Here is a 22716-nt window from a genome sequence, read left to right as displayed (position 1 = left end):
TTTCCCCAGCCGAGGAGCATGGGGGATGTATTCTCCTTCCCTTGGGAATGCCTGTTCCTGTACGTGTTGCTGCTGCTATTAAGAGTCATCAGTCAACTCAGACGGCGGTGGATTATCTTCGTTGCGCCAGCGTGGCCGAGGCAAATCTGGTACCCAGACCTTCTCATCTTGTCAGCGTCTCCTCCAGTCAAGCTACCAATGGTCGCAGATCTTCTCACCAGGGAAGGAGGCGCAATCCTGAACCTTGACCCAGCATCAGAGTTTGGTGGTTACCAGCTGCCTGCAGACTGCAGTGAGGTCCTTGCCAAGGCCAGGGCATCGTCGACAATGAAGTGCTACGGACACAAAATGGAAGCGTTTTGAGACTTGGTGCCAGTCGCAGAAGATTAAACTTCTGAGGGTCACAGCTCGCAAGGTCCTTTCGTACTTGTTGTCGTTGACTAAGTTGGGGCTGGCGCACGCCTCTATCAAGGTGCATCTAGCGGCTATCTCCCTCTACACCAGGTCTCTGGACGTTTTTCTCTTTGATTGCACTGTCTAGTGAAGGAGTTCATCAAAGGACTGTTCTGTTAGTTCCCGCCGGTGAAGACTTCTGCCCCGGTGTGCGAACTCCACGTGGCGCTGACTAGACTCATGGGGGCCCCATTCAAGCTGATGTATCAATCTCTGCTCAAGTTCCTGTCTTTGAAGACCGCTTTTCTCGTGGCCATCACCTCTGCCAGGAGAGTAGGTGAAATCCAGGCCCTGTCCTGCATGCGGCCTTACTTGACTTTCCACGAGAGAAGGCTGGTGCTGCCTTTCATCTCAAACAGCCCTTGGTATTACCTGTGTTTTTTTCTGACGCCTTCCTCGCCGGCTGAAAGGACTTTGCACTTGCTGGAAGTGGCTCGAGCGCTGAAGTTTTATGTGGCCCGCACAAAGAGTTTCCGGAAGATTTCTGAGCATTTTTTGAACTTTGGTAAAGTGAACCATGGGAAGGCCTTGTCCAAGGCTTCCATCTCAAGGTGGCTCTCGGCTGCATCATTCGTTGTCACCGGTTGGCAAACCGGCCGCTGCCTGGCCGTCCGAGAGCCCACTCTGCCAGAGCGATGGCTGCTAAAACGGCGTTCCTCTGGTGTGCCCCTGCTGGACATCTGCAGGGCTGCTACGTGGAGGTCTACACACACCTTCATGAGGTTCTACTGAGTCAGCAGGGATTACAGGGGGGAGTCAAGAGTTGGCCAAGCAGTGCGCAACCTGAGCCCGGTGAGGAGGTAAGAGTAATTGATTCTGTTGAGCCTTGCCACCTCCCGTGGTTGTGTATATATGTACTGCTATGTATTCTTTATACATTAGCATGAGAAGCAACAAGTTAACTTTTTTCCAGCATGGGTCTGGTATGGATTCACATGCGCTCCCCCCCCCCCACCTCCCCCTCCCCCTTCCTCTGCGGCGGCTCTTGTTCATACTGCCGCTTTACTTGCTACCAAATATGAAGATGGCTGCAAGAGGAGGGGCTTAGGGAGTGGGCAGTCGTTGGCTGGGGCAGGATGCCCCAGAGCTCAGTCATTGGTTTATTGTAGAAAGACAGTTTAGAAACAAAAGTGAACCTGTTTTTTCTTTTACTGAGGATTCCCGGCCTGACGGGGAATATTCATGCGCATGTGAATCCATGCTGGCGAACAACAGTTAAATGTAAGTAACTTGTTCCTTGTTTCACTTTATGCTTTCTTGGAGCCTACGTCTTTGGTACGACTGGTAATTGCTCTTCAGGAGGGGAAAAATAAAACTGACGCCAACAGGCGCTGCGTGCGCTACTTATACTGATGATGAAGACGACAGTCGAACGGAGACCCTTGAGGGACATCGACCAGACGGCACATAGCGCCCCCTGTCGAAAATAAATTCTGAAGCAGCTCAAGCTGGAGGGATAATTATCATAAGATGAGGAATACATGGGAGGAACATCCAATTGAAAGAACGTTACCAGGGGTAAGAAACTTGTTCTGAATGAAATAGTTAGGCAAAGCCAACGCATAACTTTTGGGAAGAGGGGGACCCAATTCACACATGAGTAAATTAACCTCATCAGTATAAGTAGCGCACTCAGCGCCCGTATATACTTTTCAGAATGGCACAACACACATTCAAGGTAAGTAAGAACATTTGTAACTGTTCACTCTGAGTTACCGTTACTAACTAACTCTTTCACAAGTAAGTACTTTTAAACTATATATACTTTTCAAGACATCCTTTATTTATCCAGTCCCTCCCTAGTCGATTGCACGAGTTCACTCAGAGGCAGAAGAGGGACCCTAGTGTTCTATGTGCCAGCTGTAGGCATGGTGAGATAGGGTTCAATTGCAGGCAGTTCCTTTGAAGACTGTTCAACCAATTAAGTATTTCACTTTAAAATTATTTGAGGGTCCCGGGACTACTGAGAAGACACACTAGGAGGATTCCACAAGTGGGCCTGGGTGAACTGGATGAGAGGACTCATAAACACCCCAAAGCTTTACAGAAATCACACAGGCTTAGCCAACACAGTACCTCAGCACAGAAGAAGAGTTGCAGGTGGGGGGGGGAGGGGTGGGGGGAGACACTTCAATATCTGCAGCTAAAAACCCAGTTGATGGATTACTTTGTCATGAAGACAGAAGACCGGACTCTGGAAGGGATTTTGAAGCAAGGATCAACGGGACCGGCTGAAGACAAGCGTTCATTTGCGTCTGGATACGGTTCTATGGTTTTGGCGCCCATTTTCAGGCGCTAGAAGAAGACTATCGCAGGTCGGATTGTCGTCGCTTGCAAGTCCAGAGCTTTGTTGAGGGGACTTTTCGGACTCCATTCACGTTTCTGCAAGTTTCAGCAATATTCTGAAGACTGCTGTGCACAATGACTTTACGTCCCAGGGTATTGGGGTATTACAGGTCCCGGTCTTCTCTTTTCGCCATTTCCTTTTGGAAAGGTCCTTCTAGTGTTTGTCTCTGCGTGCCAAACCATGTTTGGTCTTTGTTTCTATGCCTTTGACGGGCTTCAGGACTGAAGACTTGCCTCTAGCGTCTGAGTGTCTGTGGTAGGCAGGAAGTGTGGGGGGTGCCCGAAACTCCCTGTGCTTCGAAACTCCCTGTGCTTCGTCTCCTAGGAGACCCAAATGCACTCTGGTGTGATTGGCTGGCTGACTGTCCGGCAAGGACAGCCACCTTGCTGGGTGAGTAGCAGTTAGGTTGGAATGAATGGGAGAAAACTGTTTAAAAGGCGAGTCTCTTGGACTGGAAAGCAGAGTTGACCACTCGAACGAAAGAACCGAAGACGAGCTGGAAGAGGACGTCTGCTGCAACTCTTGCGCCATTGGTTTGCCCGGTGAAACCCTGCTGCAGGTCTGAATTGCCAAGTTCACCTCGACCGAGAAGCCCCTACAAGGGCGACTACTTCCTTTGAGTTGGTGGGACCAATCAACTTGTAAGCCACCTGGATACCATTCTCGGAGCTGGTTAGGATTAACCAGGCGGAAGGACACCAGCTTGTGTGCTTGATGAACAGCTACTCGAACTGAAGTGACTCCATTTTGTCTGCATTTTCCTATGATCCCCTGCATTGCAGGAGTCCCCTGACGCCCCCCCTCTTGTCCCCACGACTGAGGGTCAGGAATAGTGAGATCTGCAGGAACTGCCAGGAATCAAAGTCTTCAGCTGCATCTTTTGCTTCATACTAAGGTACTGTGCCAACCCGATTGAGAGAACGCTTCTCTCGTGGTGAAAGTTTGTGGAAATTTCCCAACTTGCAGGCCTTATCAGTTTGTGACCCAATATGATTCTTTTTCGTACAAACTACTTCCGAGAACCTTGGCAAAGACTTTGTTTGCTTCAAGAACTGCTCTTTCCTATCCAAGACACTAGTCCAATGACTTTGGCCTTGGCCTATTGAACTGAATCGTGTTCTCTAGTGAACTATAATTATTTGCACTGCCTAAGAACATTTTTGTGATCTATTCTGCTCACTTGTGCCTTTTTACTCCCATTGAAAGTAACTGAAATGCCATTTTGCTCCTATTTCAGGGGAGCCTAATTTGTTCAGAAACACTTTGCTATTGGAGTGTTTGTGTATAATATTAAGTTGCCTCCTTCTAGTGAATGTTTCGTAAATGATTGTATAATAAATTAATCAGTGTTTTACCAAGAAACATTGAGAGTGTCTACTTGAATCACTGTGATTGTAAGACCTCTGTGTAACCTCTTGTACTGCTCACATCCCCTCTTGAGATACGCGTGGCTGCTCAGCTCGCTACCACAAAACTGTGTAGTACAGACTTATACCAAAGGTTGGTTTTGCTTACACATGTAGTCTTAATTGTATGTGGTGATCCCAGAGGGTATTGCATGTAATTCTGCCTAACAGGCTACTACTTCAGCTTCCAGGATCAGACTTTTATGTAGGAACCCAGCCAATCAAACAGACTTGCAACATTCAAACTTGGGGGTTGGCATTAATTTCAGGACAGCCAGCCTCCCAGTTTGAACTGTATTCTCACAAGCAGGCTAGAAGACAAAGGGCTGTAACGTTTTGGACTTCTTCCTTGCTTTTTGCCTTCGTATACTCTGGAGCCTGTGCTGGCTTGACAGAGGTCTCCCGCTGAAGATACAATTGACACAAATGTGTTTCCCACTCTGGAGGTCAGGGGAAGGAACAAGAAAGGACAAGGAACACTAACATGGCACAAAAAGAAGACTTGGGGTCAGTTGGGTAAAATGGGGACCATTTAGTGCCTTTACCACAGCTGTGGAAACAACCCGTGATAAAGGTGCACCGAATTAGGAAAAGAATACACTGCCATCAGCCATTAAAGCTAAGTTTGTCCTTGTAACCTGAATGTTATATTTTAAATGAGAAAGGGGATGTTCAGCATCTCCCCAGCACTCCACATACGGTGGTGTGTGCTGGTTTCACCTAACAAAATGTAAAAGGGACTCAAAGATCCTTTCTTCCCTTGGGAACTAGTTCTTACAAGGTTAGCCAGAGAAAGTTAAATGGGAGCCCCAAGGGCACCCCTGCAACAATAAAAAAACTATATACCAAAAGCTGTCGCAGGATACAATTAAAAAGACACTATGGAGAGTCTTAAAAATGACGCCCATAAAACGAGTACAACATTCTGTGAGTGTGGAAAAAGGTTAAAACTCACTGAGGTATAGGGAAAAATAATCCACCAGTAAAGCAAAAAAGTTCTGGGGTTGACACAGGTCAGGAAGATTCATCATTGCTATGAAAATCTTCCCTAACAGCCTTCTCTTTCCCTTGGTAGGGCCTGTCCTATACGCATTCCTGCTGATTCCTCTGTTGCTACGAGTGGTCAACACTAAGACGTGGCCACTGCAAGATGATCCTCATTGCACGGCAGATCTGGTACTGGAACCTTCTCCATCTTTAAGTGGTTCCATCCATCAAACTGCCTCCACTTCCAGACATGCTCTCCAAAGAGGAAGGGTCAAACCTGCACCATCAACCCGTGTTGCTGTGCCTCACAGCCTGGCTCTTGCAACCCTAGAATTTGGACATTACCCGCTGCTTTAGGAATGTAGTAGCATTCTAGCCAAGGCTATGGCCTCATCTACGCTTGCTTGCTACAACACAAGTGAAAGCTCTGTACAGTGTGGTGCCAGCCACAGAAGTTTTCTCTGCTACGCGTGACGGCACCACAGTTGCTTCTGTACCTGTGGTCGCTTGCCAAGTCTTGCATTGATCATGCATCTATCAAGGTTCACCAATCCGCCATATCCCAAAACACTTATGGGCTCCAGGCAAGCACTCCCTAGTAGTCGCACAGGCTTGTTAAGGAGTGCCTCAAGGGCTTCTTCAGCATATTCCCTCCAGTGAAGACTTCTGCCCTGTGTGGGAACTCAATGTGATACTGTTGAATCTGATTGGCCTCCTTTTGAACCTATGCGTTGGGCGTCCTTGAAGTTTCTGTCCTGGAAAGCTGCCTTCCTAGGCCCTCTACTGCAAGCATCTGTATGTGATGTTCCATTCAGCCAAGGTGGTTCTGTGAACTCCTCCTTCCTTCATGCCAAAGGTCCCGTCTGACTTTAATCTCAACAAGCCTTTGGTTCTGCCATTTTTCTTTCCAGACTCATGTCCTGCTGAAAGATCTTTGCATTCACTGGACGTTGCGCATCCCTTGAAGTTCTATTTTGCACACACCAAGGACTTTTGAAAGACCTCTCAGCTTTTTGTCAATTTTGGACCTTTGGACATGGTAAGGCTCAGTCTAAGGCTTCCAACTCCAGGTGGCTCTCCAGCTCTATCTGGCATTGCCATCGTCTGACCAACAGACCGCTGCCTGGCTGGCCAAGAGCCCATTACACCAGAGCCATTGCAGCGACTACGGCGTCTCTCTGGTGTTCCCCTGCACAACATATGCAGGGCTGCTATATCGAGGTCTTCCCACACCTTCCCAAGATTCAACTGTGACGACAGGGATTCCAGGGAAGTCTCGGGTCGGCCAGGCAGTGTGTCACAACCTGTTTGTTTGAATCTGTTCCAGGGGTAAGTGTATTGCTTCCGTTGAGTCTCATCACCTCCTGTGGTTGTTTATATGTACTGCTGTGCAATCGTATTCATGGTCATGTGATTTCATTTAAGACCCCATGCTGGAAAAGGAACAAGTTATTTACCCGTAACTCCTGTTCTCCAGTATAGGTCATTAATGGATTAACATGCAAACCCTCCCTCCTCCCCGGCTCTTGGTTCCTACTGCCACTTTGTTCGTGACCAAATGACCAGAGGTGGAGCCTAGGAGGACAAATGTCATTGGCTGGCGCAGTATGACCCAAAATGACAGTAATAGGCTATAGAAGCAACAGGCAGTTTCAGCTTTAAAGCAAAAGCTTGATTCATATTACTGAGGATTCCCAGCCTGACCGAGAATATTCATGAGCATATGAATCCATGTAAGACCCATGTTGGAGAACAGGAGTAACAGGTAAGTAACTTGTTCCATACAAGGTTTTACTGTGTCGAAGAGGATTTAATTGAGGAGACCAGGGTCCCCTACGAAGTGCTTTGCAACCTGTTTGTGTGTGTTTTTCTGAGGTGAGCGTTTTTCTGAGGTGAGCTTTGCCTCTGCCTATTGTGGTATTGTGTGTGTACTGCTTTGTGATCTATTCAAACAGCATGTGAATCTATGAAAGATCCAATGCTGGGGAAGGAAGACGTTACTTACGTTGCAACTCCTGTTCTCCTGCATTTGTATCTTTCGTAGATTCACATTGCAGCCCTCCCACCTACCCCTCTTTTGGCTCTTGGCTTTCATTGCCACGTTCACGTGTGGTCTCCAAAATCTGAAGATGGCCTCCAGTGGTAGAGCTCAGGGATACGGTCAGTTGGCTGTGGGCAATGTGACCCAAAATGACTCTGATAGACCGGTTGATAAACTTAAAAAAGAAACAGCTTTTCTATACCCAGAATTCCCAGCCTGACGAAGGGGAATTTTCAAATAACATTTGAGTCTATGAAATGTACTAATGCTGGAGAACATGAGTTTGAGGTAAGTAACTCATTCCTTTAACAGTTTGGTCTTGCCTTTTGGTGACGAAATATCTTTTACACTTGTGGAGAACGTTCTTAAGATTACTTGTAGTGGCACCATGGCAGTAGCCTAGTGTAGGAAATGCATGGTATCACAAGTATGACACTGACACAATGGATACTATTTGTAAGATCTTTTGACAATTTTGAGATCGGGCAAACTCCTAATTTTTCCTATAACTATGATGGGGAGTAGTCTTGACAGTAAAATGATGACAGTCCTAGTGGAGTTAGTCAAATCAAAATGGCCTATGCTAACAAAACCTAATGCCTGCCCTATCTCTTGTACAAAAAGTGTAAAAGAAGAAATGTATGCAGAAGGAAAAATCGGTGTTAAAAAGAAAAAAGATTAGTTGAACCAGCTCTCCTCCTCACGTTACACCTCTCGCAGTAAGGCTTTCCCTGTAGGCAGGATGACCCACTCTGGTTTGGTTTCTAACACTCTTACCAATTCCATATTGTGGATTGAGGCCCACCTCGCCTTCCACTTTAGTCTTTTTCTCGACTTTCCAAAATTGTGTTTTCAACTTTAAGTTCACCAAGGTCCCCCCCTCTGCTGGACTCAAACCTTTCAAATCACAGTTAAATAGAAACTTGCAAGGGGCTCCCTTCCCCAAGTTTACTGTACTTCGGGTCTCCCTCAATCGGACTTGGACCCCTGTCGAAGACTTTCGAATGTGCGTGGTGCTTTTACCAGACCACTGCAGGACTACTTTGACTCAGTTCACGGTTACTTTAACCTAATTGGCTTTATAACTTTGCACAATGTACCTTTCTTTGAGACTTTTGAATGGGATCCCTCCTTTTGCCGGACCACTACATTACTTGGTATCGCTGATATCACTGCTGCTTTTTACTTCAAAGGTCTGCCTTTCTTCACGTTTCCTCCACACAAGTGCAGCCTTAGCTTGTCATATAATGTTGCTACTTAATTCGCTTTAACACACACTGGTCTCTGAGGTCACTTGCAAATTCACCGGCTGTGTACGCTTCTTTCTTGTTTTGCGATTTTCAATTCATGAGACAGGATTAGTACCACAGGCATAGCCTCGCCTCCCCAACTCTGCCGTTGACCCGGTAGGGTCGTTGGCATCCTTGGAACACAATGCAATCTTCACTTATGGGATCAGGCCTTCTCCATGTGTCTTTAGCGGTCTGAGACAACAACCTCCAGTAGGAAAGCCTTGGGGTTTTTCGGCCTGCTGCTCTTGTCTCTTGGTCCATTCCTCTGCTCCAGTAGGTGTGCCCTCTTCCCAGATGTTCTACTCGTTCTCGTGTTCCGCCTTGCTCAATGTATGTCTTTAAGTGATGCCTTTTATTTGCGTGAGGAGAGCTAACTGGTGTATGCACTTAATGTAAAGTGCCTGACGATTAACGGGGCCTGTCCATTACGATATGAGTGTTAGTCTGGTTACTCTGTCACCCTCTTCCTCGGTCCACCAGTGTTTGTGTAAAAAGTGTGTGCGCGGACGTGGGGGAGAGTTGGGACTTCGGTATATCCTACAAAATAGGATGGGGTAGATAAACAAACAAGTGGAGAATACTGTCTCTAACCAACAGCTGTCTCACCCCCACTCTCCGAAGACCCCTCACCCAGGTGGTGATCCCGCCCTGGTCTACCCCCAGGAACTGGATCCAGAAGATTGCTGTCTCCTGGCCACCTGGATGACCAGTCCCTGAGGACTAGCGGGTGAGACACCCTTTGGTTTCTTGCACTACTTTTTGAAAGACAAGCAAAGTACTGTCCTGTTACCTCGACAATTCTTGAATTAGCCAACCTGAGATGGTTGGACAAATGGTTCTATGTTGCGATTCTCCCTTTGTGCCCAATCTCCTGTTTATTTTATTTTCTGGTTTATTCTTTAGGGCTCTCTTAAAGGAGGGAGTGCTGAACCCTGGATCAACCCCCTCTCCAAGCAGTTTTCCAACATGGGCTTGCTGGTAAATTTCATTTTTGGTGATCTGGAATGCCTCCGAGTGCAAGTATTGATGGTTGTCGGGGGAGGATATGTCTCTGGGTTGTCCATACAAATGGGCTGTAGCAGTAAAAAAAAAAAAAAGTAATAGCTCCTCATAGCAGGTGCTTGTCCACGAGGGGGAATGGGGTATTTCTTTGCAGGAAGCCACTAGCATATGTTGGGAAGGTTGTCCGAACAGGCACGATTGTCCTAACAGTCTCATGGCTTTGGCAAATGACTGACTTTTCACCTCCTTTCTCCCTTCTATCTTGCAGAGTCAAGATGATCCTTCCGGGGGGAAAATGGAACTATCTGTTGGTGAGTATGGCTAAAAGAAATGTAGGTTTTTGTGTGAAAAGGAGTTTGTTGTGGCGTACATAGATTACTGTTCATGAGATTTGTTGGTATAGCTTTGAACCTGCTCACCTGCCTTGCACATGTACAATTCTGGCCTTTCTTGCTGGTAAATTGTAGTTTTCTCACTTTTACAGTAGTTGGCGAGTACGTTAACATGTCAGCTGTGAGACTGAATGTTCCACTGTATGCTTCTGGAACTGACTTGAGCATTTATCATGTTCCCAGACCTAATTTGCCAGTCCTCTCCCTCGTTCGCTCCCTTCTGAGACTTAATCAAGAGCACAAACTTTTATGTGCTATATATTTCCACAATATGCAAAAGGCAGATATTTGCTGCAGCGTCCATCCAATAAAATAAAGGCAATATAAATCCCTAAAGCCCTGAGGGGCAAAAGGGCGAGGAGCAGCTGTCTTAGCATTTGGCGCCGCATTTCACAATCTACAAGTTCTATATTTATTGGTGAAACGCCGTGACTGTGTTCAGAACTGGGAACCTTGTCCCTTTAAGAAACTCCATTTAGGAAAGCGTCACTGCATCAGCTGGACTTAAATCCTAAATATATATCAAGTCAGTCATTCTTTGGAAATCCTCCTTGGGTGCTTTAAGAGAAAATGAAAGTTTATGGTTTTGCTAGGGCTTCTTAAGCTTGATTATGCCACTGAAAAAGCTTGTGTCCATCTGGGTTAGCTCAACAGTGCATACTTTCCCTGCAAGTGTCTCAACTGCTGGCTCTGTGGGTTTGTCTGGTTAGTGACAACCTTTGTTTATTTGATTTTAGTGAGCAATAGTATGCTGTATATCGGGGGTGTCCTTACCGAGAATCCATGTGTTCATCTACTAAAGAAATATACCGACAAACATTGTAAATTCTGGAGAGGGAGTGGGGTATGTGTTATAACTTTTATAGTCATGACTGCTTCCCACATGGGGAGCTGCCTGGTCTTCCTGTGCAAGTAACATTGACCAAACTGTGTGCTGCTGATCTGATTGGTGACAGTGTGTATCGTGGCTGCATCATATGTGAACATTTTACCAAATAAACCTTTCTTGCTCCTTGAGCGGGCCCTAAAATGTCAGTGCATGTTTTTAGGAAAACCAGTAGCCTTGTATCTATATACTGTAAGTGTGTGCATGTTGGTGTTGAGCAGAAATAAGGCATTCCTTTCGTCCACGAGTACACAAAGGGCTTGTGAAAGTGTCTGTGTTTGGGGTGGAGATCTCCTGGAATACACATTGCCCAAGTTTGCCTATACAAATGAGCGAACTATGTGGGAACCAGCCCTGATGGGTTTGCTCCCAAAAGTTTGAATGGTACATATTTATTTGGAGGTTTGGGTCACGCCAAGCCTCTAAGTTAGTAGTAAAAGCTGACGATCTGCCAAAGTACTTTGTCAACAGAAGGGATTTGATTTCTGTACACCAGAATGGGCACACTGCAGGATCAGCATCTTTTGAATGCTGAAAATCCTGGCTGCAAAGCTTTCGCTCTACTGTGACCAGAAGTACCTTGCGTAGTAATACTTCTCCTTGATCCATCTGGCGAAAGAGATTTGCCCCACTTATGCATGCCAGCAGAGGTCCAATAGGGGACCACTGTGGCTCTCATGCCCTTGGGCACACCAGAAATCCTGGCAACAGTAGTGTGGATTGGGACCAGACAGTCCCAGCCCACTTCCTGGGTACCTGCACACATGACATGCATTAGCCGGTGAAAAGCGCCAGCTTTCCTGGGTGAATGCATGCCCAAATAAGGACTCCCTGGGCCACAAAGATCAGGAGGAAGGCCAACAGACAAAAGACCTCGAGGCATGGCCATGTCGGACACTATCCACAGTCAGGAGCCAAATGCGGTAAGCGTATTCTGGCTCAGTAAAAAATCATAAAAATACATGAAAAGGCTCCTGCTACCACCAGTCTACTCCTAGGCACATTGAGGACCTTCACGTTACCGCAACTCGGTCTTGCACTTGTCGCTCCGGATCCCGAATTGCAGGAGGTGGAGGTCGGTGGCGCTAGGTTCCCTTTCCCATTGGAACCAATGGGACATTCTGGGCACTATTACAGCGCCACGGTAATAGCGCCGCAGATGGGTGGAAATTGCCAAGACTTACTTCCAGCAAAAAGCTGGAGCTAAATCTCCCACTTTACGCCCAAACTCTAGATTTGGCAGAGCAGTAATGCACCCTTAAGTGTTACTGTCACATTTTTGCCAGTCTGCCCAACCCGTGATGACCCCCATTGTCCAGTTACCAAAAAATCCCTAGTGGGTGGATGAATAGGGCTCGAAGGCAAAAGGACCCCATTGTGCGGTACAGTAATGTAGTTTGCACAATGAAATACAGTTGCCAGAAGTGGCAACAAAGTCCTAAGACTAACAGAAACAAAGTTTCTCAATACTGACTATCTGAAGGACATGTCAGTTTCCCCATAATGATGAGCAAAAGCCCCTGGATGAGTCTAATGTTCAGGTTGTTAAACATTCTGGACAACCCATCAGCATCGCTATGTTGGACACCTGGTCCAAGTGAAGTCAAAGCCTTGGAGACTAATGGACCACCTGATCAATTTAGGATTCACACCCTTCATGGTAATCAGCCACTTTAAGGGCCTGTGGTTAGTCTACACAGTGTACTGGGTCCCATAGAGGTAGGGTCTCGGCTTCCTTAGGGCCCACACAATAGAAAAACATAATTATTCTATAGTAGACCACCTCAGCTCTCTGTCCTTAAGCTGGCGACTGATGAGTCCAATATGGTGTTCACCACCTTTTTCAAAAAGCTGTGATGGAACTGCACCTATCCCAGTGTCATGGGCATATCTGTGTGTACAATAACATATTTCTGATTATCAGTGGCCCTGAGCACAGTGGCCTGGCACAAGGAGTCTTTCAAGCCTTGGGTGGCCTTCCCACACTCTTCAGACCAAGGTACCTTCTTGGGTTTCTTTGGAGTAGTGAAGGTAGTCAGGGGGCAGCTATGGTACCATAGTCTGGTATGAAATTCATTCCTGCAATACCAAGTGAGGCCCAGGAAAGCCCTCACTTGGGTTTTGATTGTGGGGGTAGACCAGTCTTTTACTGCTTGTACATTACTGTGAAGCGGCTGGATTCTAACTCCACCAACCTCCTGCCCAAGGTAGACTTCTGAGCCCTGACCAATTTAACATTTGCTGGCCTTATTGGTCAGGTGGCCATCCTGAATTGCCTGCAACACAGTCCATAGGTGTCTCACATGCTCCACCAAAGTGGGGATGAATACTGCTATATCATCCAGATATGCAATGCAGAATTCATCCAACCTATTCATAACATGGTTAACCAACCTTTAGTATGTGGCAGGTGCATTCTTCAAACCAAATGACATTACCCTGAACTGGTAAAGCCCTTTCGGAGTTTAAAATGCTGTCTTCTCCTTGGCTTTCTTTGTCATGGATTTTTGCCAATACCCTGCAGTGAGATCAAAGGTACTGATACATTGCAGCACCCAGCTTGTCTACCAATGTGTCTGTTCTTAGTAGGGGGTGATCATATGTTTTGGTGACGGAAGTCAGAGTCCTGTAATCAACACAGAACCTCTATTCTGAGGTACCTGCCCTTGCCACTAGAACCACGGGACCGGCCCATGGACTACTGGAGTGTTCAATCACCCCTATATCCAACATTTGTTGACATCAGACTTGATGTGGGACCTAACTTTGTCCGACATCATATAGCTCCTACCTTTGGTAGGCACACTTTATCCAGTGTTAATGTCATGTTTGTTTCAAGCCTGGAGTATGTGAAAACAAGGGGGAGATTTGCTTCAGCAAAGTTCTCAACTCAACTTGCTTCTGAGGAGCAAATTTGACACCCTCAATGGTGTCATCTCTAGAACTGCCTTGGAATAGGTCAGGGAAGGGTTCGGATTCCTCTTCCCCTATCTATGTTGCCAAGAGCAGAGCAGCCATTTCAACACCTAGGGATAAATGCCTTCAGTCAATATATGTGGAAATCTTTTGGCGCTTGACCAGGTCTTCCAAGGTCAATTAAATAGTTCACCTCAAAAAGTTGCTTCACAACTCTGTAAGGGCCTGACCATTTATCATGTAGGCCCATGGGCATTATGGGATTCATAATCGGGTCTTCCTGCCCTTAGGAAATGTGTACAAGTGAAGCTTTCTGGTCATTCCAGTGCCTGACCAGCCTTCAGCTTGTCACTGACCTGAGCATCAGTAAGGCCATCCTCTTTCTCAATCTTAGCACATAGTCCACTTCATTGGTAGTGACAGGAGGAGTGGGGAGCACCCATCCTTCCTTGACTATAGTTAGGGTTGACTAAAGAGAAGCTCAAAGGGACTATATCCAACCCCTTGTTGAGCGACCTCTCTGTAATCAAAGAGTAAGCATGGTAGAAGGAGATCACACTTCCTCCTGGGGCTCCTCAAGAGCTCCAATCATGCTATGAGAGTTCTGTTAAATATCTCAACTAAGTCATTTGTCTGTGAATGATTCGCTGGTGAAAACGTATAGAAAAACCCACACTCTTCACATGGCTTGCATGTACTTTGACAGAATGCTGAACATCTTGGAGAAGGGAAAGACAGGCATGCTGATGCTTTTAGACCTATCAGCAGCGTTTGACCTGCTAGACCACCACAAACTCCAGGAAGCACTGGGCACATCAGCAAATTGCTCACAAGAGGCCATAGACTGGATCTCCTCTTTCCTCTCAGATCGAAGTTGTAAAATACACTGGGGGGAGAAATTCTCCAATACCAAAAGTATAAACTATGGTGTACCTCAGGGAGCCAATTTTCCTCCCCTCTTCTTTAACCTTTACCTTCACTGCCTCTGCACCCTTCTCAACAACCTAGGTGTACTATTCACCAACTTTGCTGACGAAACTCAGCTTATCATAGAGTTGAGTGGAAGCTACAGCACAGACGGCACCAAAATAGCCTCCATCTATAGTATAATCGAGGCTTGGATGAAATCCAACTGGTTCTGCATGAACAGCAGTAAGACAGAGCTTATGATCTTTGGCTCCACCCAGGCTAGAGCAAAATTGAACTTGCACTACGCCCAATTTACCATTAAAATAAACTCTAGCATCCTTACTGCGGGCAAAGTGAAGACCCTGGGAATTTACTTGGAATCCTCCCTTGGAGCTAATGCCCATGTAGCATATCTAAAAAAAAAAAAAGTAGATATTACCATAGACTACTCAGGCACATAAGGCCCTTCCTAAACGAAGAAAATAGCGCAACCATCGCTAGAGCCGTTATCCTCTCAAGGCTGGACTATGGTAATGCCCTTCTATTGGGAACAAGCAAAGGCTGCATTGACCAGTGCCAAGTCATTCAGAATGACGCAGAGAGAGCTATAAAAAAGAAACCCCGACACAATTGCATCACAGAAGACCGCAAAGCCTTACACTGGCTAGCGGTAGATGACCACATTACATTTAAAGCAGCCACAATTGTCCACCACTGCGTCTTGTTAGGCAGAATCCTATGCAGCGCCCTTAGGGACCACTGCACAGAGTTAAAACTACAAGTGGTAATATAAGTTTTACCTTTGGTACAAGCCTGCACTACACAGAGTGGTAGCAGTGACTGAGCAGCCAGACTTATCTCAAGAGCAAATGAGCAGTAGTAGAGATTACACAAAGGACAGCAATTACTGTGACTCAAGCAAACACTGACTCAAGGTTTCTGGTTAAAAAATAGAAGTACATTTATTTTTAAACCATCTGTTCACAAAACACTTCACTTCTAGTAAAATAAAACCACACTTCAAATACACTACACATAACCAATTCTCCTTGTGCAGAACAACTCAAGGTTAGTACCTTATGATTTGACAGACCGGGTTTATGAAACAAAAGACATTACCGGGAATACATAAGCAATCACTTTTTGACAGTAATGACAGTTCAGTCTTACTAAAGATACGCGTATCCGCGGGAAGAAATGTTACCGGGGTAAAAACACACTTGGCACCTGAGTTACCCCAAGAAATTTGGGGGCAAAAATCATAGGCAATACTTTTGTCAAGGCAGACAGAATCAGAGAGCACCTTCTAACCCAAAGATAAGTCAATAGGCCTGCGCCAGTGTTGGGTGGAACAGGGTTCCTGTTGTCGAGGATCACACAGTCAGATAGTTCACGATATGCAACCCCGTTGCCAGGAGTACTTGGATATTCTCCAGCATGGGGTCTGGCATGGATTCACATGCTCATGAATATTCCCCATCGTCAGGCTGGGAATCCTCGGTAAAGAAAAAACCAGTATCAGTTTCGTTTCTGATCTGTCTTTCGTAGTAATAACCAATCGCTGGTCTCTGCGTCATACTGACCACATCCAATGACTGCCCTCTACCTAAGCACCGCCTCTGGCAGCCATCTTCAGATTTTTACTGCACGTTCATGTGTTGGGATCCTCGTGCTATTGCTCTCGAGCGTTAGTGCTATTTTTTTCATGTTTTTTCTCAAAAACTTTGTTTTTTCTCAAAAACTTCGTTTTTTCGGTCAAAAGAGCCTCAAGCTCCACCGACTCTCCATCCGATTAACGGGGACCCGTGTCGGATTCGTCTGCGCCCCTCAAGGGTGAAGATTTCGTCGAGCTACGCTTTTGGAGGACTCCAGAAGTTTCTCAGGCCCGGTCATGGCCCAGGAGAAGGGAAGCTCGACGCCCGGAAAGCTGTTCAGGGTCTGCCCTGGATGCCAGCTGCAGAACGTCTTCAAGGAGGACGAACACTCTTTTTGTCTTTACTGCCTACATGAGGACAAGACGCACGTGGAGAAGGACTGTGCGTTTTGCGGCAACATGTTGGAGCGGACCATGAAGGACCGCCATCAACGTCTCGCCAACTGGCTGGAAGGGAAGAGCCCGTCCGGCGAGAAGAAGAGGAAGAAATCTGAGCGGTCTTCTAAGACCTTTGAGGACGCCCCGGCGACGGGGGTCCAACATAAGGCCAAGCACCGCGAGTCCGCTGGCACCGGGAGCGCCGAACGGTCGGGCTCTACGGGCGCCAGGCTGGGCGCACCCTCCCCGGCACCATCAACCACGAGCCAACGCTCTGGGTCGGGTAAGAGGAAGGCCGAGCACCCGGCGAGGCTCCTAGAGAGGCCCCGGTCGAGCTTGAAGGCTGAGGGGGAGCGAGGCACTGTCCCCCCCCCCTCAAGGATAAGGCGGTGAGCGCACCTAAGGTGGTGAAGGCCTTAATCCATCCGGCCAAGCCCTCTATCGAGTCTGTCGCGGCGGCCCTGGCTCAGCCTGTGGAGGCTATGCCAGTGGTGGCGACCTCGGGGCTCAGAGTCTCCCTGCCACCTCGGAGGGAGTCCTCTTTTGTGCCCATCGATAGGACCCCCGTGAAATCCCCCGTGGGGAAGAAAAAGGGGGGGCAGGGCGTCGTCGTAGATTCGGCCTCAACCTCGGAGGAGGAGCTGGTCGAAGTCTTAAGCCACGGCCTCGGCGTGGAAGAAGACCGGCCCGTCGGGATGGATCCCGACGCAGGTGACGACGACATCGTCGAGGGTACCGACGGGGCCCCTGATCGCCCGTCGGATTCCCCTCTGCCAGCGCCGCGAGACAGCTCGGCGGCCATTTTGTTGGCTATACAGTCCTTATGCTCAGAGATAAGGACGAGACTACCGTTGCCGACGGAACCTCTCCCGTCGGGGGACCCAGAACCGGGACCTTCTGGGGTTCCCCCTACCAAGAAAAGAAGGATCCACCCTCCTCCTTTTCAGCCGTCGCGCCCCTTCCAGCCCTCCTCCCCGTCCACCCGAGGGGATGATACGGGGACTGACACGGCAGCGACGGGTACAGACGACGAGGTATACGACGAGGATGTACCGTCGTCGCCTCCCACCAGGGCTTCTCCGCCCGACGAGATTGGATCGTTCCACTCCATGATCGCCAGGGCATCCGAGCTTTTCCAACTCTGCCCTGAGGAGAAGAAGGAAGGTTTCCTTTATCAGCGGCGCGAGGCCAAGAGGAAGACGGTCCTCGCAGTGCCTCTATTGGACGACATTTGGGATGAGGGCCTCACCCTCCTCAAGAACCCTTCCACGATGCCAGCTAGAAGAGACCGGTACGAGAAAAAGTACCGGGTCCCGGACACGGCCCCCCTGTGCCTCCGGGCGCAGCCTACCCCGGACTCCGTCGTCTCCGCGGCGGCCAGGAAAAAAGCGGGGGGGGGGTGCGGCCTCCACATCGACTTCCCCACCGGACGGCGAGGGAAAGAAATTGGACGCTATGGGACGCAGAGTCATCTCGTCTGCAGCGACGACGATTAAAGCTGCCAACGCCTTGGCTATCGTGGCCCGATACGACAGGGAGCTCTGGTACAAACTGGCTCCCCTGCTGGACTTCTTGCCGGACGACAAGAGGGCAGAAGCTCTGGAGATCCTGCAGGAAGGTGAGGTGGCTTCGGACCACGCCATTACCGTTGCGACGGACATCGCCGACACTGGGTTCCGCCAGTTGGGCAACGGTGTTTGCCTTAGGCGGCGTGGATGGCTCAAGGCTACGGACTTCCGTCAAGACGTTCAGACCAGAGTCCTGGACATGCCCTTCGATGGGAACAACCTGTTTGGGAAAACAGTGGACGATTCCCTTCAGGCCATTAAAGCGGACACCGAGACGGCCCGGGCCCTTGGAGTTCTGCAACAACGACGGACGCCCTTTCGGAGCAGCGGAGGCAAGGGCGCCTCCAAAGGTTCCGGCGGCGGTTTCTCCTCCTACCGTCAAGCGGCCCGCTCGTCGCCTCAGGAGGCCTACAGAGGACGAGGCAAGTCTGGCGGACCCCGCCGTCGTCGCCAAGGACAAGGCGGCAAGGCCGCGTCCAAGCAGGATTGAATCGGCCGTGGGGTCGGGCCCCCACCGAAGCACCCCGGTGGGAGGCCGGCTGGCGGGCTTCGTCAGCGTGTGGGAGTCCATCTCCACCGACCGTTGGGTGCTGGACGCCCCGGCCCGGGGCCACGCGCTCGAGTTTCAAAGAAGGTGCCCGCGCGTCCCCCCCGTGGCCAGGAAAGAACTTCACGTCCCTCAACTTCTCCTGGAGGTAAAGGCGATGCTCAGAAAGGGCGCCATCGAACTCGTCCCAAAGAGGCTTCGGGGCTCCGGAGTCTACTCGCGATACTTCCTCGTCAAGAAGAAGACGGGAGGATGGCGCCCCATCCTAGACCTGCGACGGCTGAACAAGTTCATCAAGGCGCAGAAGTTCCGGATGGTCACCCTACAGCACGTCTTGGGTCAACTGGAGGAAGGAGACTTCCTATCGTCGTTGGATTTGGAGGATGCCTACTTCCACATTCCAATCCTAAAGGGGCACCGAAAATTCCTCAGGTTCGTGGTACAAGGGCGTCATTATCAGTTCAAAGCCCTTCCCTTCGGACTACGGTCGGCACCCAGGGTATTCACCAAGTGCCTCGCACCGGTGGCGGCGCAGTTGCGCCGCGAAGGGATCCACGTCTACCCCTACCTGGACGACTGGCTCATCCGCGCCAAGACGAAGGAGCTTGCCGTGGTCCACACAGCAAGGACCGTCCAACTCCTCACGGACCTGGGATTCTCCGTGAACTACGCCAAATCCCACCTGGTGCCCGCGCAAGTCGCACTGTTTCTGGGAGCGAGGCTCGACACAGTGTCCCTTCTGGCCTCCCCGTCGGAGGAGAGGACCAGGACCATCTTGGGCAAGGTGCAACGGATGCTGGTGGCCGACGCGGCCAAAGTGAGATCCATCAAGTCCCTCCTCGGGATGATGTCTTCCTGCATCTACCTCATTCCCATGTGCAGGCTCCGGATGCGCCCGTTGCAAGAATTCCTGGATGCGCGCTGGATCCAGACGACGGGCAGCTTCGAAGAAAGGATCAAGCTCGACGAGAGTTTCCGACGAGCGATACGGTGGTGGGGCACCCGCGCGCATCTGACGGCGGGCATGGACTTCCAGACCCCAGCCCACCAGGAGACTGTGACCACGGATGCCTCCCTGGAAGGGTGGGGAGCGCACACCGAAAATCTGCACGCGAGGGGACTCTGGCTCCCGACGGAGAAGTCCCTGCATATCAACGTCCTGGAGCTCCGTGCAGTGTTTTGGGCCCTCAGGTCCTTCCTTCCGTCCCTGAAGGGCAAGGTGGTGAGAATCTTCACCGACAACACCACCACCATGTTTTACATCAGGAAACAGGGCGGAACCAGGTCCCCAGCGCTGTCCAAGGAGGCGCAGGACCTGTGGCATTGGGCCGTCGCCCAAGGGATTTTTCTGGTGCCGTTTCATCTGGCAGGGATAAAAAACACCATCGCCGACTCACTCAGCAGGGAGCTGCGCTCGTGCCACGAGTGGGAACTACGGCAGGATCTGGTGGATCGCCTCTTCCGACGGTGGGGCACACCCCAGGTCGACCTGTTCGCGACGGCGACGAACACCAAGTGCCGGAGGTTCGCCAGCAGGTTTCCCTAGACGAGGAGCATGGGCGATGCTTTCTCGTTCCCCTGGGAGGGCCTGTTCCTCTACGCGTTCCCTCCCTTGCCTCTGCTAATCCGGCTCGTCAACCAGCTCAAGAGGTCACGGTGCAGGATGATCCTCGTCGCACCTGCGTGGCCGAGGCAGATATGGTTCCCGGACCTTCTGGACTTGTCAGCGTCCCCGCCGATCAAGCTGCCGGCGGACGCGGATCTACTCTCCAGGGAAGGAGGCGCCATCCTCCACCACGACCCGAAGTCGCTGAACTTGCAGGCCTGGCTCCTGCAGCGCTAGAGTTTGGAGGATACGACATACCGGCCGATTGCAGAGAGGTTCTTGCAAAGGCCAGGGCGTCCTCGACTCTTAAATGCTACGGACACAAATGGAAGAGGTTCTCTGTCTGGTGCCACGCACAGAAGATTAACCCTCTACGGATTACGGCTCCCCAAGTACTGCCGTACCTGCTGACGCTGGCCAAAGCTGGTTTGGCACACGCGTCCATCAAGATTCATCTTGCTGCGATCTCCCGATACACCAGAACCACGGGGCGGACGTCCTTGTGGTCTCATCGTCTGGTGAAAGAGTTCATGAAGGGACTGTTCAGATCGTTCCCGCCGGTGAAGGCTCCGGCCCCGGCGTGGGAGCTCAACGTGGTGCTGACCAAGCTCATGGGACCTCCGTTCGAGCCTCTGCACTCGGCCCCGTTGAAGTTTCTATCGTGGAAAACAGCTTTTCTTGTGGCCATCACCTCCGCACGACGAGTGGGAGAGATCCAGGCCCTTTCCTGCAAGGCCCCGTACTTGACTTTCCACGACACGAGGGTAGTGCTCAGGACGCACCCCTCCTTCATGCCCAAGGTACCGTCGGACTTCCATCTCAACGAACCCTTGGTGTTACCTGTGTTCTTCCCGTCGCCTTCGTCGCCGGCTGAGAGGACTTTGCACTCGCTGGATGTAGCTAGAGCGCTGAAGTTCTACGTGGACCGCACGAAGGGTTTTCGGAAGACGTCACAACTCTTTGTGAACTTTGGACCTGTCAATCAGGGGAAGGCTCTCTCGAAGGCTTCCATCTCCAGATGGCTCTCCGGCTGTATCATGTACTGTCACCGGTTGGCAAACCGACCGCTGCCTGGCCGTCCGAGAGCCCATTCCACCAGAGCGATCGCAGCTACCACGGCGTTCCTATCTGGTGTGCCCCTGCTGGACATATGCAGGGCTGCTACGTGGAGGTCGACGCACACCTTCACGAAATTCTACTGCGTCGACCGGGATTCCAGGGAGGAGTCCAGGGTCGGCCAAGCAGTGCTGCGCAACCTGTTCGCCTGAGGTGAGCCTGGTGAGGAGGTAAGATGCTTAATGTTGAGTTGATGTGATGCTTAATGTTGAGCCTTTGCCACCTCCCGTGGTTGTGCATGTGTGTACTGCTATGTATTCTTTATTCATGAGCATGTGAATCCATGCCAGACCCCATGCTGGAGAAGGAACAAGTTACTTACCTGTAACTGTTGTTCTCCAGCATGGGTCTGGCATGGATTCACATGCGAACCCTCCCGCCTACCCCTCTGCGGCTCTTCACTTGGTCATACTGCCACTTCACGTGCTTCCAAATCTGAAGATGGCTGCCAGAGGCGGTGCTTAGGTAGAGGGCAGTCATTGGCTGTGGTCAGTATGACGCAGAGACCAGTGATTGGTTATTACTACGAAAGACAGATCAGAAACGAAACTGATACTGGTTTTTTTCTTTACCGAGGATTCCCAGCCTGACGACGGGGAATATTCATGAGCATGTGAATCCATGCCAGACCCATGCTGGAGAACAACAGTTACAGGTAAGTAACTTGTTCCTTAGACCCCATGCTGCAGAAGGACCAAGTTACCTACCTTTAACTGTTGTTCTCCAGCATGGGTCTGGCATGGATTCACTTGCGAACCCTCCCACTGCCACTCTGCGGCTCTTCTTGGTCATGCTGCCACTTTATGTGCTACCAAATCTGAAGATGGCTGCCTGAGGAGGGGCTTAGGGAGAGGTCAGTCACTGGCTGGGGGCAGTATGACCCTGAGGTCAGTGATTGGTTTATTGGTGAAAAACAGTTTGTAAACAAAAGTGGAACTTTTCTTTCTTTTACCGAGGATTCCCGGCTTGACGACGTGGAATATTCATGAGCATGTGAATCCATGCCAGACCCATGCTGGAGTTACAGGTAAGTAACTTGTATCTAATTAAAAATTACACCCCAAGATTCAATTCCCCTAGAATTACTGAAATCCTGAATTAGAGTTGTAGGTGTTTTACTAAGTGTTCCATTATTCACAAAAAGTATATTGTACAGTTGGTTTATGAAGTGATGTCTTGCTGAGCATCACGGTACACCTGCTAGGGTCTACTACCC

General features: G+C 49.6%; 1 protein-coding gene across 9 annotated transcripts in view; it reads left to right on the top strand.

Moving 5' to 3' along the window:
- Positions 1 to 22716, top strand: part of TNRC6B (trinucleotide repeat containing adaptor 6B) — a 2246995-nt gene that overhangs the window by 1321623 nt on the left and 902656 nt on the right. For all 9 annotated transcript variants that reach the window (XM_069652930.1, XM_069652926.1, XM_069652923.1 and 6 more), the window contains 2 exons: positions 9430 to 9504; positions 9797 to 9839. In XM_069652930.1, the coding sequence (XP_069509031.1) occupies positions 9430 to 9504; positions 9797 to 9839 (118 nt within the window). The remainder of the gene's footprint in view (positions 1 to 9429; positions 9505 to 9796; positions 9840 to 22716) is intronic.

The sequence above is a fragment of the Ambystoma mexicanum genome, chromosome 3q (assembly GCF_040938575.1).
Source record: "Ambystoma mexicanum isolate Mex_15411 chromosome 3q, UKY_AmexF1_1, whole genome shotgun sequence".
Lineage (NCBI taxonomy): Eukaryota > Metazoa > Chordata > Amphibia > Caudata > Ambystomatidae > Ambystoma > Ambystoma mexicanum.
The sequence above is the reverse complement of the archived record's forward strand: the minus strand, read 5'-3'. Positions and strand labels throughout refer to the sequence as shown.